The sequence below is a fragment of the Nicotiana sylvestris genome, chromosome 11 (assembly GCF_000393655.2).
Source record: "Nicotiana sylvestris chromosome 11, ASM39365v2, whole genome shotgun sequence".
In the NCBI taxonomy this organism is placed as follows: domain Eukaryota; kingdom Viridiplantae; phylum Streptophyta; class Magnoliopsida; order Solanales; family Solanaceae; genus Nicotiana; species Nicotiana sylvestris.
In genome coordinates this window covers 60,077,232-60,093,133 of record NC_091067.1, presented here as the reverse complement: position 1 = coordinate 60,093,133, position 15,902 = coordinate 60,077,232, and the positions used below count along the sequence as shown (strand labels likewise).

General features: G+C 34.3%; 1 protein-coding gene across 1 annotated transcript; it reads left to right on the top strand.

The window, feature by feature from the left end:
* The first annotated feature begins 1,940 nt into the window (after positions 1-1,940).
* On the top strand, positions 1,941-4,366 carry LOC104247300 (lecithin-cholesterol acyltransferase-like 1). Its single transcript, XM_009803264.2, has 2 exons — positions 1,941-2,380; positions 3,372-4,366. Exons 1-2 carry the CDS (start codon positions 1,998-2,000, stop codon positions 4,288-4,290), a joined length of 1,302 nt encoding a protein of 433 aa, XP_009801566.1. The 5' UTR covers positions 1,941-1,997; the 3' UTR covers positions 4,291-4,366.
* Positions 4,367-15,902: the final 11,536 nt, after the last annotated feature.

Sequence of the window (15,902 nt, the reverse complement as noted above, 5' to 3'; positions counted from 1 at the left end):
TCATGTTATTGGAATAAGGATATTATTGAATTAGATGATGAAGATTTAGTTAAATACATATGTTATGTATATATTCATTTTACTTGTTGCGGATATCAAATTTAAATAAGGTTTCTTGATGCTTGTACCTTGAATTTTTAACCCGTCAAGTCCATACTTGACGAAAAATCAATAATAAAATATAATAATCTTGACGCATAGAGAAGATATATCAAACTTTCATTTTTTTTAGAATCATCCATAGATCGGTTTTTCTATCTTGCATATTGGTTTATTAGACTTTTTCGTTCATTGTATAGACTGATCAAGACCATTTAACAGATGAAACACGCATAATTTCTATTTACTAGGACCTGCTATGATTTGTACAAATAGGACTTTTAGTATCACCGTTTAAGTTTTGACCTCATTAACTAATAGTTTTGCAAAAATATGTGTCAAAATCGTGACAATCACAAGTAATGGTGATCCATCTAATTTCTGGCCAAATCCTGAAGGATCGCTAGGATTCTTTTAGGATTGTGGTTGAAATCCTGGCGATCCGTAAGAATTTGTGGTGAAATAACTTGCCGTTGCCGTGTTAGATATTAACTAAAATATTTTTGCTTCAAAATTAAGTTAATTGACCCCAAATTTGATATACTCACTATGTTAAGCTCGACCTAACAATTTTCAATGGTTAGACTCAATGCAAACTTCAAAAAATCAATATACCAAGTTTGTCAAGCTCAACCCAACAATGGTGTCTACGATTTTCTTCGTTGAAATCAATCCAAGCACAAATAAGCAATGAGTTGGATATATTGAAAGGAGGAAGAAGAAGGAGGAGGAGGAGTTTCCGGCGGGAGTCTAAAATTGTTAGTGTTTGTTAACAAGGACATCCAACGTAAATTCTTGCTTGTATTTTGCGTAAAAATTGCACGGGCACCTTATTTGATCGCCTCCATTTAACATATACCCATATTTTTAAATTTATTTAACCTATACCCTAATTTTTACAACTTTAGGCGCCTCCTTCTTCCTGCGACCTGTGCGCTCCTTTCTTCCTCCTTTCTTTTCCTCTTCTTTTCTCTCTCAAACACATGAAACTCTATGCAAGTATTATTGATTTCAAAACTTTGAGTAAAGAGGCTTCTTCTGGAGTTGATCATATTGCTAACATGGATGGTTTCTTAAATTTTTTCAATACAAGTTTCTTCAGATGTTGCATACACTTGAATAAATTGTTATGCTTGTAACAACGAAAGCAATTGGTTTTACAAGGCATAATCTCACAATGTTTCTAATGCAAAAAAAATCACAATCCACAAGCTTCACTATACAATGTTTATGACCAATAATGTATATCAATCTGATAATTTGCCACTTCAAAAACATCCAAGGAGAGTTTTCTTTGGAGAAGTTTCAGTGGCACGGTGTTTTGCTGCTGTCTTCTCTGCCATAAGAAGATCTTCTCCATGTTTAGCTTCAATTATCGCTCTCTTTTCTCCTTTCCAAGTCTGAAGTTTGCACTACAAACTGAAGAACTTCCGACTATTTTGTCTGAAGTTTGCACTATGAACTAAAGTTCTTCAGCCCAAGCTTCAAGCGAAAATATCTGAGGTTTTGCTTTGATAGTGTCACACTTCAGTCAAAAAATTCTGAAGTTCAAACTTAAGACATAAGTTTTTGCTACTTCAGGCCCGTATATCTGAAGTTATTCCAAAAGTGAGTAGACTTGCAATTTTTTTTTGCAAAACGGGTATAAGTTCAATTGTGACCCAAAAATTGGATATAGAGGTAAATCCCCCATTTTAAAAAGTATCCTTGTGGTCTTTGTGGCCCTCCAATCAGCACTGATGGAGGCCCAAAGTGAAGTCCCAAAAAGCCCATTATGCAACTAAACACGTCAACACATTATCCACCACAAAGAAAATGAATAAGTGATCTCCATATCATAATCCAATCATAATGGGCATATACAACTTCCTCTCTGTTCCTTCTCAACTTTGTTAGTCATGAAAGTCCTAGACATATCCATGATCATAGTTTCAACGGCTGTGATGTTGTACACTTGTCAATCAACTTCAAACCTCCACCCTCTGATCTTAGTACCAGGAGCTGGTGGGAACCAGTTTGAAGCAAGATTGACCAAAGAGTACAAGCCTACAAGCTTGGTGTGCAACAGATGGTACCCATTAAAGAAAGATTTTGAAGGTTGGTTTAGGATATGGTTTGATACAAGTGTACTTTTGGCACCCTTTACCAAGTGTTTTAATCAGAGGATGAAGCTTTACTATGACACTAACTTAGATGATTATTATAATGCCCCTGGTGTGCAGACTAGAGTTACAAACTTTGGTTCTACTACGTCACTTCTTTATCTTGATCCTAATCTCAAGTAAGTTCCCATTTATTGTCCTTATTTAGAATTATGAGCATACATTATACTTCTGAGTTTTTGTTCCTAATAAAGGTTAATCATGAGTATTAATTTGTCAAATGAAAATGGTTAATTTAATGGCTGACCAATTTCTATTTGATAATGCATGCAAGCTATAATTGTGATAAGTTACCGGTATAACCTTTGTTTACCCGTAAAACACTATAGTTACATTTGTTACGTGGTTTATAGACAAGCAAACTGATTTGATCCATAAAATAACAGCGAAATAAAATAAATATTAAAATTAGCAATTGAAATTGAAGAAAATGACAAGCCTGACTCCAAACGTAATGCCTCCGAAGATAAAAGTAAAAGTAACGACAAAGTGCAAGTAAAGCTGCTTAATTGAGAGCAAAAGTAATAAAATAAATCTTTTGTATGCTGAGAATTGCGTGTCTTTATAATGGGTTATGAGCCTTCTATTTATAGCTTTACCTAGGGAAACAAGATCATAGGATCAAGCTCTTCGTAAATGATAATAAAAGAGTAATTGATGAATATGTAACAGCAGACCATGAATGCAAATATTCTTTGCAATGGTCGCTCATGTAATATTAGAGAACATTCCCCTCATTGAATGCTATCCGATAGCAAACTCTTGATCTCCTGCCATTAACTATGCTACCTTCGGGATTTACCAATGTCGATTACATCCGTTGTGTCCGGTAATGATTGTTGCCTGGCTTGTTTTTTCTTACCTTCGGTTTCACCTGTCATGTTACCATTCGACCATTTGTTAAAAATCAATTTTATCCCATACAACCTTTGTTCCCAAGTGACACCTAAATTACTAGCTAAATTGCACATTAGGCACGTTAGTAGTTGGAATGATAACCCGAACTTCAGTTCAGTTCATTAAAATGTTTTATAAGCATAAAGTGTAGAAAAATAACTTGAGTCAAATAAAACCTTTGTGTAGTTTTCATGAACGACTTCAAATTTGCAGGAAAATTACAGAATATATGGCGCCCCTCGTGAACGCTTTGCAACAATTCGGCTATAGAGATGGCAGAAACCTCTTTGGAGCACCGTATGATTTTCGTTATGGTTTAGCTGCTGAAGGTCATCCTAGTCATGTTGGTACCAAATTCCTCATGGATCTAAAAGAACTAATAGAAACTGCAAGCAATTCAAATGCAGGAAAACCTATAATTCTTCTTTCACACAGCTTAGGAGGGTTATTTATCCTCCAACTACTCAACCGAAATCCGGAATCCTGGTGCCAAAAATACATCAAACATTTCATAGCATTGTCCGCACCCTGGGGAGGCACAGTTGATCAGATGGTCACTTTTGCTTCAGGGAATACACTTGGAGTGCCTTTAGTCAATCCATTGCTAGTAAGGGAAGAACAAAGGAGTTCTGAAAGTAACATGTGGCTTTTGCCTTCTCCAAAAGTATTTGGGACAACAAGACCACTTGTTATTACTCCGAATGCTGCATACTCAGCTCATGATATCCCGAAATTCTTCAAGGATATCGGCTTCTCTCAGGGAGTTTTGCCTTACACATCGCGTATTCTGCCCCTACTCGACAACTCAACTGCGCCTCAAGTGCCCGTCACTTGCATAATTGGCAGTGGGGTTAAAACTCCGGAGACGTTGTTCTATGGAGATGGCGACTTCGATAAGCGGCCTGAGATTGTGTATGGGGATGGAGATGGCACGGTGAATATGTTAAGCTTGTTGGCTATTGAATCAAATTGGGGTAACAATAGTCACCAACCCCTTAAAATGACCAAGTTACAAGGGGTTTCTCATTCAGATATACTAAAAGATGATATTGCACTTGAGAAAATAGTTGAAGAGATCTCTTGTATTAATTCTGAGAATGCTACTGGCATTTTACTAGTTTCAAAAGCTTGATCATGATAAGTAATGTCTCTTATTTGTTCTTCCCTTTCCTAAATATATAATATAATATTTAGAAAAGTTTAAATCAGGATCACTCTCTATAGTCTATAATGTATGTATCATAAATTAGTTCTTTGATTAATATAGAAAAATAACAGGACAAAACATTTGTAATTGCAAAAGTCCTCAAATTTTATGTTCCTTCCTCTAATCTATTGAGAGTTTATTCAACTGTTATGTGGTGCCTTCATGAGATATCGGAGAAGAGCAATGTAAACCAAAGCAATTAACGTCTGACTGAACAATAGTCACCAACCCCTTAAAATGACCAAGTTACAAGGGGTTTCTCATTCAGATATACTAAAAGATGATATTGCACTTTGAGAAAATAGTTGGAGAGATCTCTTGTATTAATTCTGAGAATGCTACTGGCATTTCACTAGTTTCAAAAGCTTGATCATGATAAGTAATGTCTCTTATTTGTTCTTCCCTTTCTTAAATATATAATATAATATTTAGAAAAGTTTAAATCAGGATTACTCTCTATAGTCTATAGTGTATGTATCATAAATTAGTTCTTTGATTAATATAGAAAAATAACAGGACAAAATATTTGTAATTGCAAAAGTCCTCAAATTTTATGTTCCTGCCTCTAATCTATTGAGAGTTTATTCAACTGTTATGTGGTGCCTTCATGAGATATCGGAGAAGAGCAATGTAAACCAAAGCAATTAACGTCTGACTGAACAATAGTCACCAACCCCTTAAAATGACCAAGTTACAAGGGGTTTCTCATTCAGATATACTAAAAGATGATATTGCACTTTGAGAAAATAGTTGAAGAGATCTCTTGTATTAATTCTGAGAATGCTACTGGCATTTCACTAGTTTCAAAAGCTTGATCATGATAAGTAATGTCTCTTATTTGTTCTTCCCTTTCTTAAATATATAATATAATATTTAGAAAAGTTTAAATAAAGATTACTCTCTATAGTCTATAGTGTATGTATCATAAATTAGTTCTTTGATTAATATAGAAAAATAACAGGACAAAATATTTGTAATTGCAAAAGTTCTCAAATTTTATGTTCCTGCCTCTAATCTATTGAGAGTTTATTCAACTGTTATGTGGTGCCTTCATGAGATATCGGAGAAGAGCAATGTAAACCAAAGCAATTAACATCTAACTGATTACTTTCCGCCACCTGAAGGATCCTCATATGCAATTTACTTAATTAAAGAGAGCAATAATTACAAGAAAACCAATGTGCCCATAGAATTGAAATTAAAGATGTAAAGAAGAACCCAAAAAAAATCACCTCTTTCATATTCTAACGGATATGAAACAAACACGGCTACACTAGATTTTAGTATTGAATTCATAATGTAACATATAATACACGAATTATGTCTATATAGTGTTATGAAATTAAATTGAAAGAACAACGATATTAAGAAAGATGCAAGATGCTTCTTTCATAGTTGTCGAGCATGAAAAGAAAAATGGTGAACATCTAAAGCTTGCATTGGTAAAAAATGAACATGACACATATAACGTTTAGAAAGGATATGTGGCGAAGTTGTTTACCCGTAAAATGGTACGATTGAATTTTATACGTAGTTTCTAAATAAGTGAATTAATTTGATCCTGGAATAATAAGATAATTGAAGAAATATGCAATACTCAACTTTGAAATGGATACGAAATAGTAGAAACACAGTGGTTCCGGGCACAACAAATAATGAAATCAAAAAGCAAGAAGACGAAATTGTAGTTTGAGCTTTGGATACAATATAGTATAAGTTTTCTAGAAAATTCCTGTCCTTTACAATATAGCTGAGCTCACTATTTATAGCTACGTCTAGGGAAGGAGATCCTAGGATCGTGCTCCTCTTTAATGTCAACTATGAGGGTCAATGATGAAGATGTAACGGTGAGCATAAATGCCAAATTCTTTATAACGGAAAAATGTACTTAATGCCATAGAATATTCTTTATTAACTGCTACCGGACGGGGGTATTTATTACATTGTTAGAAAAATAATTTGATAACTCAAAAAGAAATATTCATGTATAGATTCATTCTTTTAATGGGGTCTTTATTACATTAAATATTTTGAATATATTTCTTTAATGTTTGTAACTGATAACTATCAAATTTGATTTCAGTTTCTACAAATTAAAACTGACCATTAAATAGCTATTATGGGATTCTTTATATTAGTTTTGAAAAAGTCAAATTTTTATATAGCCATAATGGCTGTTATGCTGGTAACGTTTTTTTTTTTCTATTATTTTGACGTTACCATCAGATTTGGACATTACCATCAGATAGTCCATTTGTTTTGGACTATATATATATATATATATATATATATATATATATATATATATATATATATATATATATATATATATATATATATGTTTTTTCATTTTCTAAGTAGAGTGAAAAAGGTTAAAAAACTTTTCTTCCCTTTTCTTTAGTGCTGGGTTTTCTTCTCATAAATCTTTGTTGTTTCTGCTCCTAATTATACTAGAAGAGCTTGTTGAATCCTGGGAGATACGCCTAATATTATTCATCTCAGTGTGGGCGAAATACCCTTAAGGACAGTATCTTTGACACGTCTCAAGCTAAACCTTTTATTCTCCATAATCATCCAATTTTTTCAACAATCTTAAGGATACTTCACATTGTTCTTATGGAGAATACCAATTGTTATAGTTTCTAACAAAACTCAAATTGGCTAACGCGGAAGAAACTTAATCATTCTCCATCGATTCTGGAATCTCGAGAGTAATACATGACAGGTGGATAGATATTATTATTATATTAGTATTGGTATCATATGTCGTTGTTGCTAGTTCTACTTTGGCATGCACTCTTGGCAGGTTGCTGTTTTAATTTTGTACACTATCGCATTATGAAAGATAAAATGCATCACAAAATTAAGGTATGCTTTTCCTAGTATTTGAATACGCGTAAGCCTACATAAATGTAAATTTTGTAATTATATAATTCGATCAAAGGAACAAAAGTATATTTGTTTAAGAACCCAATTTATGCTAAAAGCTCTCGAGAAATATTTTCTCATGCTGTCTAATAGCATCCATACTCCATTATAATTTATTCGTAAACTAATATGTTCAACTTCTAGCATAAACTATATGAATTTTATAGTAGGCTCTTGCCCGTGATGAAATATTTTTTATTTTTGTTAGATTGATTCTTCATGTTCTTGAAAGCTCTAAGATAGTGGGTTTAAACTGATTTTTCAATTCCAATCAATTTGAGTTTTGAATTTGGAGTGTTAGAAATAAAAAAATATACATGATTTTTATACCCAGGTCATATAGGTTCTTTGTTGATTTTCTCAGTATAAAAAAGTAAATAATTTACTATGATAGCATTCTTGTTAAATAAAATTTGCTAGATTAAGATAAATAAGATGATTCAATTCAGCAATGATTAACTATGTCATAAGAAGCATGAAGGGTGAATTCTGCAAAGTTTTTGCAAGTTAATATGTGTGAAATACAATATAAGTCGTGTTCATAAAGGCATATGTTACTTCTTTTCGTTCCTTGATGAAATACCGATAATATCATGGCATATATTAACAAGAAGTGATTAGAAATAATCATGAGATAAGATTTTTATGTTCTTCTGAATCTAATTGTATAGATGGAAATAAGAATATGACTTTTAAATTAATTAATGAGTTAGATAGTCTATGTGATAATTATTGGGTGAAGCTATATTATTAGCTTGTTATTTATAAAGTAGAACTCTTTATGAGTTGTGATGATGTTAACTTCTTAACCTGAAATTTTCGAAACTGTGAGGGATCATGGTTTCCAGAGTTATATAGCCTGATCCTAAAAAGAAAAAAGGTGAGAAAAATTATTTATTAATATTATAATAATGCCTTACAAAATTGAATTTTTTTGTGGCAAAAATTTATATTGGAAGATAAAAAAAATATATGTTGTATTTCTGGCTCTGAAAAAGTTATGTTGCTTCGGGTCTCTTAGTCATTTGGGTAAAGAAGTCGTTGAATTATGACTTGTTTCCTACTAATTTGAGATATTCTTGTAGAAGTTAAAGTTCCTTCAATTTTTAGAAAATTTTACTTTGGTACTTGACTATGGAAGATACAAGAAGAAAATAAGTTCTTATTTGTTGAAAAATATTTCAAAAAACACTTATATAGAAGTTAAGTTTCATTTTATTTGAGATGATTTTGTGCCTTATGTGAGAATACTATAAGTTAGTATTCTATATGTCGATTCTCCACTGTATTAAAAGGATATATTGAAGATATTGAATCTCTGATTCAGATGAAAAACTAGCTAGTTGTTGTATGATCACCTTTTGGTGGGGGTTATGATATTAAAATTGCCTGGCAGTGAGGCTAATTATGCAACCTCTTGGTGAGTTAAACCGACAATAATTATGTCGATGAATTGTGATTGCCGAGGTGCACTAACCATTGTAAGAAAATAAATCTTTCAATGGGAAGAGTAGATACATTCTCTTGAGATATAATGTGATAAAGCAATTGCTTAGAGATGAGAATTTTATACATATTATGTGTAGTCAAAAGAGAATTTGACCGATCCTTTGACTTATAAGTGAAACATCGAGGGGTTGAGACTTTTGCCAATTTGAGATATATCAACAATGATGGTAACCCAACCTATGTGATTGGAGATCCCATGAAGTAGGTTCATATGGGTATAACAATTCATTAGTTGATCAAATATGCACTATTAAATTATGTCTCTTCCTATGAGTGTGTATATAGTGCAAGACTACAAAGAATGTGAGGTTGAGTTATTATACTCTTAATCCAATAATTCATATCCTTTAATAGGTGGTGTATTGCGCTGCAGAATATACTTGATGGATCGACCTATACGAGTGTGGAGTGGGGTTGCTCCTATGAAATTTATGGCAAAAAATTTCTAGATCACTCATGAAAACCAGGCGCGGGCATGGCCTATTAGCGCAAAACCGCGATAAACAACAAAGTGTGTGCGGGTATAATGTGATAGATAAGACACTAAACTTTCAAAAGAATTCTTGGTTCATAGAAGTTTTGAACTTCACCAATTGTTCTGTAAGTTTAATCTTATAGGTCTGATTCATAGTCCAAGAGACACCAGATTCGATGCATTATGCTCATTTGTGAAAACCCAGCGAAACCTTTTATTTTACTCTAATGCTTAATATTCTTTTTGAGTTACGTGGGGGATTGTTAGAAAAATAATTTGATAACTCAAAAAGAAATATTCGAAATCATGTCTAGATTCATTCTTTTAATGAGGCCTTTATTACATTAAATATTTTGAATATATTTCTTTAATGTTTGTGTAAGCACGTGATTTTTGACCCTCCCTGAGATTTTTCACATTTTTAGCGTGAATATGTGAAATTGGGTCTAATATAGCCATTTTAACTATTTTTACTTTATTTCGTTGCAAAAAGAAAAAATCACAAAAAATACATATATAAATTTTAGTTTATGCATTTCTCATAAACGTGGAAAAAATACAAAAAAATGTACTTTATTTTGATACTTTATATAAATTCAAAAATTACTAAAATATATAGTTCTATTAATGTTTGCAGTCATTATAATTTTGAAAAAAAATTGTGCTTTATTTTGGTACTTTATATAAATTCGAAAATTACAAAAAAATATAGTTCTATTAATGTTTGCAGTCATTATAATTTTGAAAAATACAAAAATTGTACTTTATTTTGGTAATTTATATAAATTCGAAAATTACAAAAAAAAAATATAATTCTATTAATGTTTGCAGTCATTATAATTTTGAAAAATACAAAAATATTACTTTATATTTTTGTCTTTATTAAAGAACGAAAATTACAAAAAAAATAGTTTTATTAATATTCTATAGTCATTTTAACTTTGAAAAATACAAAAAAAAACATTACTTCATATTTTATCTTAATATTTAAAAAAACGAAAATTACAAAAATAGTTTTATTAATATTTTGTAGCTATTTTAAATCTTGAAAAAATATTTAAAAAATATATAGTTTTGTTTGAATACTAGTCTTATTTTTGGTAGTTATTTTGCTTACATAGGACTAGTTAAGCAACGTGTTCCTATTTCTCGGGTCCGGGCAAAAGAATAATATTCGGGTTCAAACTACCCGGTTTTAGGCCTAATTTTCGGACCTAGCCCATAATAAACCGAGTCCAGGACACGTGGGGAACCCCACCACGCGTGGGGGACATATGCCTTGAACCCCACCACGCGTGGGGCTCATTTTTCTGGGCAAACCCATGTTAAATACACGGACAGAAGGCCAAAGGAAGGAGGACTCTTGAAATTTTTTTTGAACGAATACTGTTCATCTTCTTCTTTGAGAAGAAGAAGAAAACCCTACCCGACCAGCTCACTCCTCCTCCTCCCAGCTACCCCCTCTCTCGTCGTCCTTGTCCAACCAGCAGTACCCAAACCAACCAGTCGAAACACCATCACCCTACTGCCCAAAACCACCATGAACGACTACTAAACTCCCTCCATCGCTGCAACCCCGACGACCTCAGCTGTTCGTCGTCCCAGTCCGGTCGTCGACCACCAACGCTGCCCGCTACCAGCTGAACCAGCACGACCCCGCTTCCATCCAAACAACAACTGTTGTTGCTTCGTCGCAACCAGCAGTCCGCCATTGCTGCTGCACCACTGCCCAAACGACCCCTCCATCCTTGCCATGGCTGACCGAAAAACATACACGCACACACCAGCTGAAGCTTAACTGAAACGTACAAAAGGTAGCCCAGAAGTTCTGTCCGGGGTGAGGTCCGTTGAGGTCGTCTTTGGTTCGTCGAGGTCCGATACGTCGAGTTTGTTGTCCGAGGTTTCGTCGCGGGTCCAACGCATCAGACGATAATATCAAGTAGGTCATCTCTATCCGTGTCCTTCATATTTGTTGTTTAGCAATATGTACATGCGTTTGTTGAAATACAATCCTAGTTCATGCGGATAGTACGCGACATTATATACATGGTGATTGCAAATTGCTATATTTGATAATTAACCCCGTATGGTATTGAAATTTGGCCGTGAATGACTTTCCCGTTGTTTCGTTATTTTAAGTAGCTATTTGACATTTTGTTTCTTCATGTTTAAATTGTTGTTATCCAAACATTTGTCGTAATAGAGGTTTGCACATATTCTGAAAGGTTAATTATTTAGTTTGTCTTAATAGTTGTTTATACATGTGGTAGTAAATGTTGAAATTATAGTAGCAATTTTAATTCCGCGGAAAAATGCTCGCTTCATCAAATGGGTTCAATCTATAACCTATGATCTCGCGAAGTAGCAAAAAAAAACATAGTTATTTTAGCCTTGTCCTATTTCTAAAAGAGAAAAAAAAATAAATAAAAAAATGAGACGAGCCTCGCCGAAAATAAATACAAGCTGCGGGGCCCTCTAAATGTATATATTAAATACTTAGATTCCGGGACGAGCCGTTTAGCAAATTTCACGGCCCTACCCAAAATAATAATGCGCTAGTTGCTTCAGGCGCGCCTTTAATAATTTAATTTTCCTAAACTCGGGTGCACATTTATGTGACCCAAATCCAAATCTCAACGAAATCGAAATGTGTCTCTAATCACGGGTACATTGATTGTGACGTGGTCTGAGATGTATTTCCATGACATTGCAAATTCTTTTTAATAATGAATGAGACGAGCCTCGACAAACAAAAAATGCACAAGCTGCGGGGCCCTCTAAATGTATATATTAAAATACTTAGAATTCGAGGACAGGCCGTTTAGCGAATTTTACGGCCTTCCCCAAAATAACAAGACGCTAGTTGCTTTAGGCGCGCCTTTAATAATTTATTTTCCTTAACTCGGGTGCACATTTATGTGACCCAAATCCAAATCTCAACCGAGTCGAGATATGCCAAACAACTACGGGTGCATTGATGTAACGTGGTTCGAGATATGTTTCCACGACGTTGCAATTCTCGTAAAATAATAACAATAAGTAAGAAAGCGGTAAAAAGATAAAATTTTGCACATAAGTTCATATTTGTATAAAATCAGATAATCAAGCCGAATATAACAGTTGAGCGACCGTGCTAGAACCACGGAACTCGGGAATGCCTAACACCTTCTCCCGGGTTAACAGAATTCCTTATCCGGATTTCTGGTACGCAGACTGTAATATAGAGTCATTCTTTTCCTCGATTCGGGATTAAAATTGGTGACTTGGGACACCCTAAATCTCCCAAGTGGCGACTCTGAAATAAATAAACAAATCCCGTTTCGATTGTCCTTTAATTGGAAAAACTCCCCTCGCGCCCTGCGGGTGCGGAAAAAGGAGGTGTGACAGCTCTGGCGACTCTGCTGGGGATTATACACCCAGAACCACTGGTTCAGGGTTAAGAATTCGAGCTTAGAGTAATTGTTATTATTTGGCTTTATTTATTATCTGATTATTACATGTTTTGAGCCTAATGTGCTAAATGCTGCTTTTACCGCTTTGATATTATTTGAACTGTATATAAACTGTGCCGAAACCTTTCTCTTCTTACCTCCGGGGATGTGCTTACTGGTTGAGACTCCCTATTCTGTTAGTGTCATACCCTAAATAAAAGAGGCTCGGAAAGTTTCTAAGCCGGCTGGCCTTTTGGTTCCCGGAAAGGAGCTCCTTCCTCAGCTCGAGTTGTCCGCTCGGGTACACTGTCTAGAACACCGACCCAGGTTTTGAACATAGAATAACGTGACTTCATGCCGGATCCCTAGTAGGAACGTTTGTTTGCATCATGTGCATTTGACTTAGGGGACTCAACACAGGGGTTGGGTCCGTCTAGGACAAGCAACCTGAAAATAATAGACCATCCTGAGGCATCCTATTTGTTTTCCGTGCATTTATTTTGTCTCGCTGACCGGTGTTTGAATATTATGAATATTGTGAAATTGAAAAAAAGAAATAGCGGTTAGGGAATTGATTGTTTATTTTTGAAAAAAACCTAATACACAAATACTGTCAAAACTCTGCCGAAATTTTGAGAAAATGAAAAAGTGTCTTATTAATTTGTTTTATTAAAAGCAAGGGAAAAATAGAAAAAAAAGAGTAGTGGCTTTGTCTTGTTTTTCAAAAAAAAAAACAAATTAGAAAAAATAGTTTGTCTTGCCATAAAAATGAAAAAAAAAAAGTCTTGTTTTGAAATGGGTTTTTATTTATTTATTTGTTTATGAAAATGCCAAAATAAAAATAAAAAAAATAATAAAATAGTTTGTTTTTTAAAAAAATTAGTTTGTTATTAGTTGCAAATATATATATATATATATATATATATATATATATATATATATATATATATATATATATATATATATATATATATATATATATATATAAATCCAAAGGTTTTTCATTATTTCCTAAAATGTATATATATCTTTATTTGTTGCGAAAATGTTTGTCTTGCAAAGTCTAGAAAAGTTCTTTTAGACTCCCAGTTTTCGAAACAAAAATCCAAAAATATTTTCCGTTATTGACTTCTTTAGAAAGTTTTTTTTTAATTATTAAAAAAACGTATATATATATAATAAAAAGAATCCGAAAATATTTTCCCTCTTCTTTAAATATTGAAAAGAAAATTCAAAATTCAAAAAAAAAACATTTTTAGAAGCATTTCTTATATTAAAGGTAAAATTACGAAAAATATTTTCTTTAGAATAATAAAAAAAAAACGAAAATTCAAAAAATATATATCTTAGAAGTCTTTTCTTTAAAAAAGAAAATCAATCAAAAAAAAATAATACTTCCTTTCTTCTTTTAAAGTAGTTCCTTCGCACATTCAAAAAAAAAGAAGTTAGTTCATCTATTTATTCCTGATTGCCCGAACTACGCGGGTTTGATTCTCACCGGATGTGAGATACGTAGGCAACCCTCATCGGGTCCAACCCCACCTTTTGCTAAAAAAGCCAAAAATAAATAAATAACAAAAAAAGTATATGTCAAATTTTAATTTTGGTGATGTTGTTTTGTCATAAATAGCCGAATGTTCCCGAATGGGACGCCGGAAGGCTGACTTTGCATAAACAGCCACCTTTGGGTCATTTTTAAGACTTGGTCCAGTCGACCCACATAGCCTTAAAAATCTTCGTCCCCGAGGCATTGAAAGGCCGTGTTTGCAATGTTGAATTTTCTATTTTTGAAAAATGATAAAAGAGTCATGAACAAGTCCGGGTGATGCCGCTTATGTCAAAAATGGCCAAATGTTCCCGAAAGGAACTCCGGAAGGGTGCCTTGGTACAGACGGCCACCTCGTTTTTTTTCCTCACACAACCTTAAAAATCTTCGTTCATGAAGTGCTGAGAGGTCGTGTTCAGAAATCCTTTTGAGAAAAATCGCATATATTTTTGTTTTTTATCAGAATAAGTGTCGTTTGTTAAAATCTTATTAATAAATGTGCAGAATGAGCACGACTCCAAATGAACCCTTTTCAATCATGAGTAAAATCCCCCTCCAATTGCGGCTCTGGTGGAATGATTTAGGCAAAGAAGGGCATGACGAAATCAAGAAGTATCTGAAAGGCCTCACGAGTTTGTTGGATATCAGGCCACGAGGAGATATCATAAGGGCACTAGTCCCCCACTGGGATCCTGCGCACAATGTCTTCCATTTCTCGGATTTTGAACTTACCCCAACTTTAGAAGAAATAGCAGGGTATATCGGCAGCGCTGAGACTCCTTTGAGGCACAAATATCTGATTGCTCCAAGAGCTGTAGCAATACACCGGTTTCTGGACTCCTTAAAGATAGTCAGAACAATTCATAACCCTGACTTGGCAAAAGGTTTTTGCAGCATGAGTTTCATATATCAAAGATATGGTCACATAGGAGGATTCGACAAGCCAGAAAACCAGTTGTGCAGCAAAAGTAATCGTCAAAAGTGGGAAGAACATAGACGGATTGCTTTCATGATAACTTTCTTAGGACTACTAGTATTCCCAAGAAAAGACGGGAATATTGACATAAAGATAGCAGGGGTCGTCAGTACGTTGCTCACACAGAGAGATAGTACGTTGGCGCCCATGATAGTATCTGATATGTTCCGGGCTCTCACGTCTTGCAAAGCCGGAGGAAGCTTTTTCGAGGGTTGCAATTTGTTGTTGCAAATGTGGATGACCGAACACCTATGTCACCGAGCCCAGTTTCTGAGCCATGGATCCGCTGAAAAGACCTGCATAGAGGAGTTCTATACCAGAGTTAATGAGACCTACCTACCGGAAGGAGTCACAGCATGGACCTCATATTTCCATACCCTCAACGCCAGTCAAATACAGTGGGCGCTAGGATGGTTACCGATCGACGAAGTCATATACATGCCAGCAGCCAGGCCCCATTTTCTCTTAATGGGACTTAAGAGCATTCAACCATACGCGCCGCATCGGGTTTTAAGGCAACTTGGGAGGTATCAGATAGTGCCGAAAGACGAGGATCTAAGCACCCAGGTAATCGAGATCAGTCCCGACGGCCAGTTTCCTGAAGCAAGGGTTCGTCAAATTTGGAGCCAATGTCAATACTTAGAAGCAAATACTTGTGTAATGAATCGGGCA

Bases quoted from the DNA above. Each gene is read 5' to 3' on its own strand.
- LOC104247300 (XM_009803264.2), top strand. From the start codon at position 1,998: ATGAAAGTCCTAGACATATCCATGATCATAGTTTCAACGGCTGTGATG. The intron at 2,381-3,371 runs GTAAGTTCCCAT...TCAAATTTGCAG, and splicing joins TATCTTGATCCTAATCTCAA to GAAAATTACAGAATATATGG.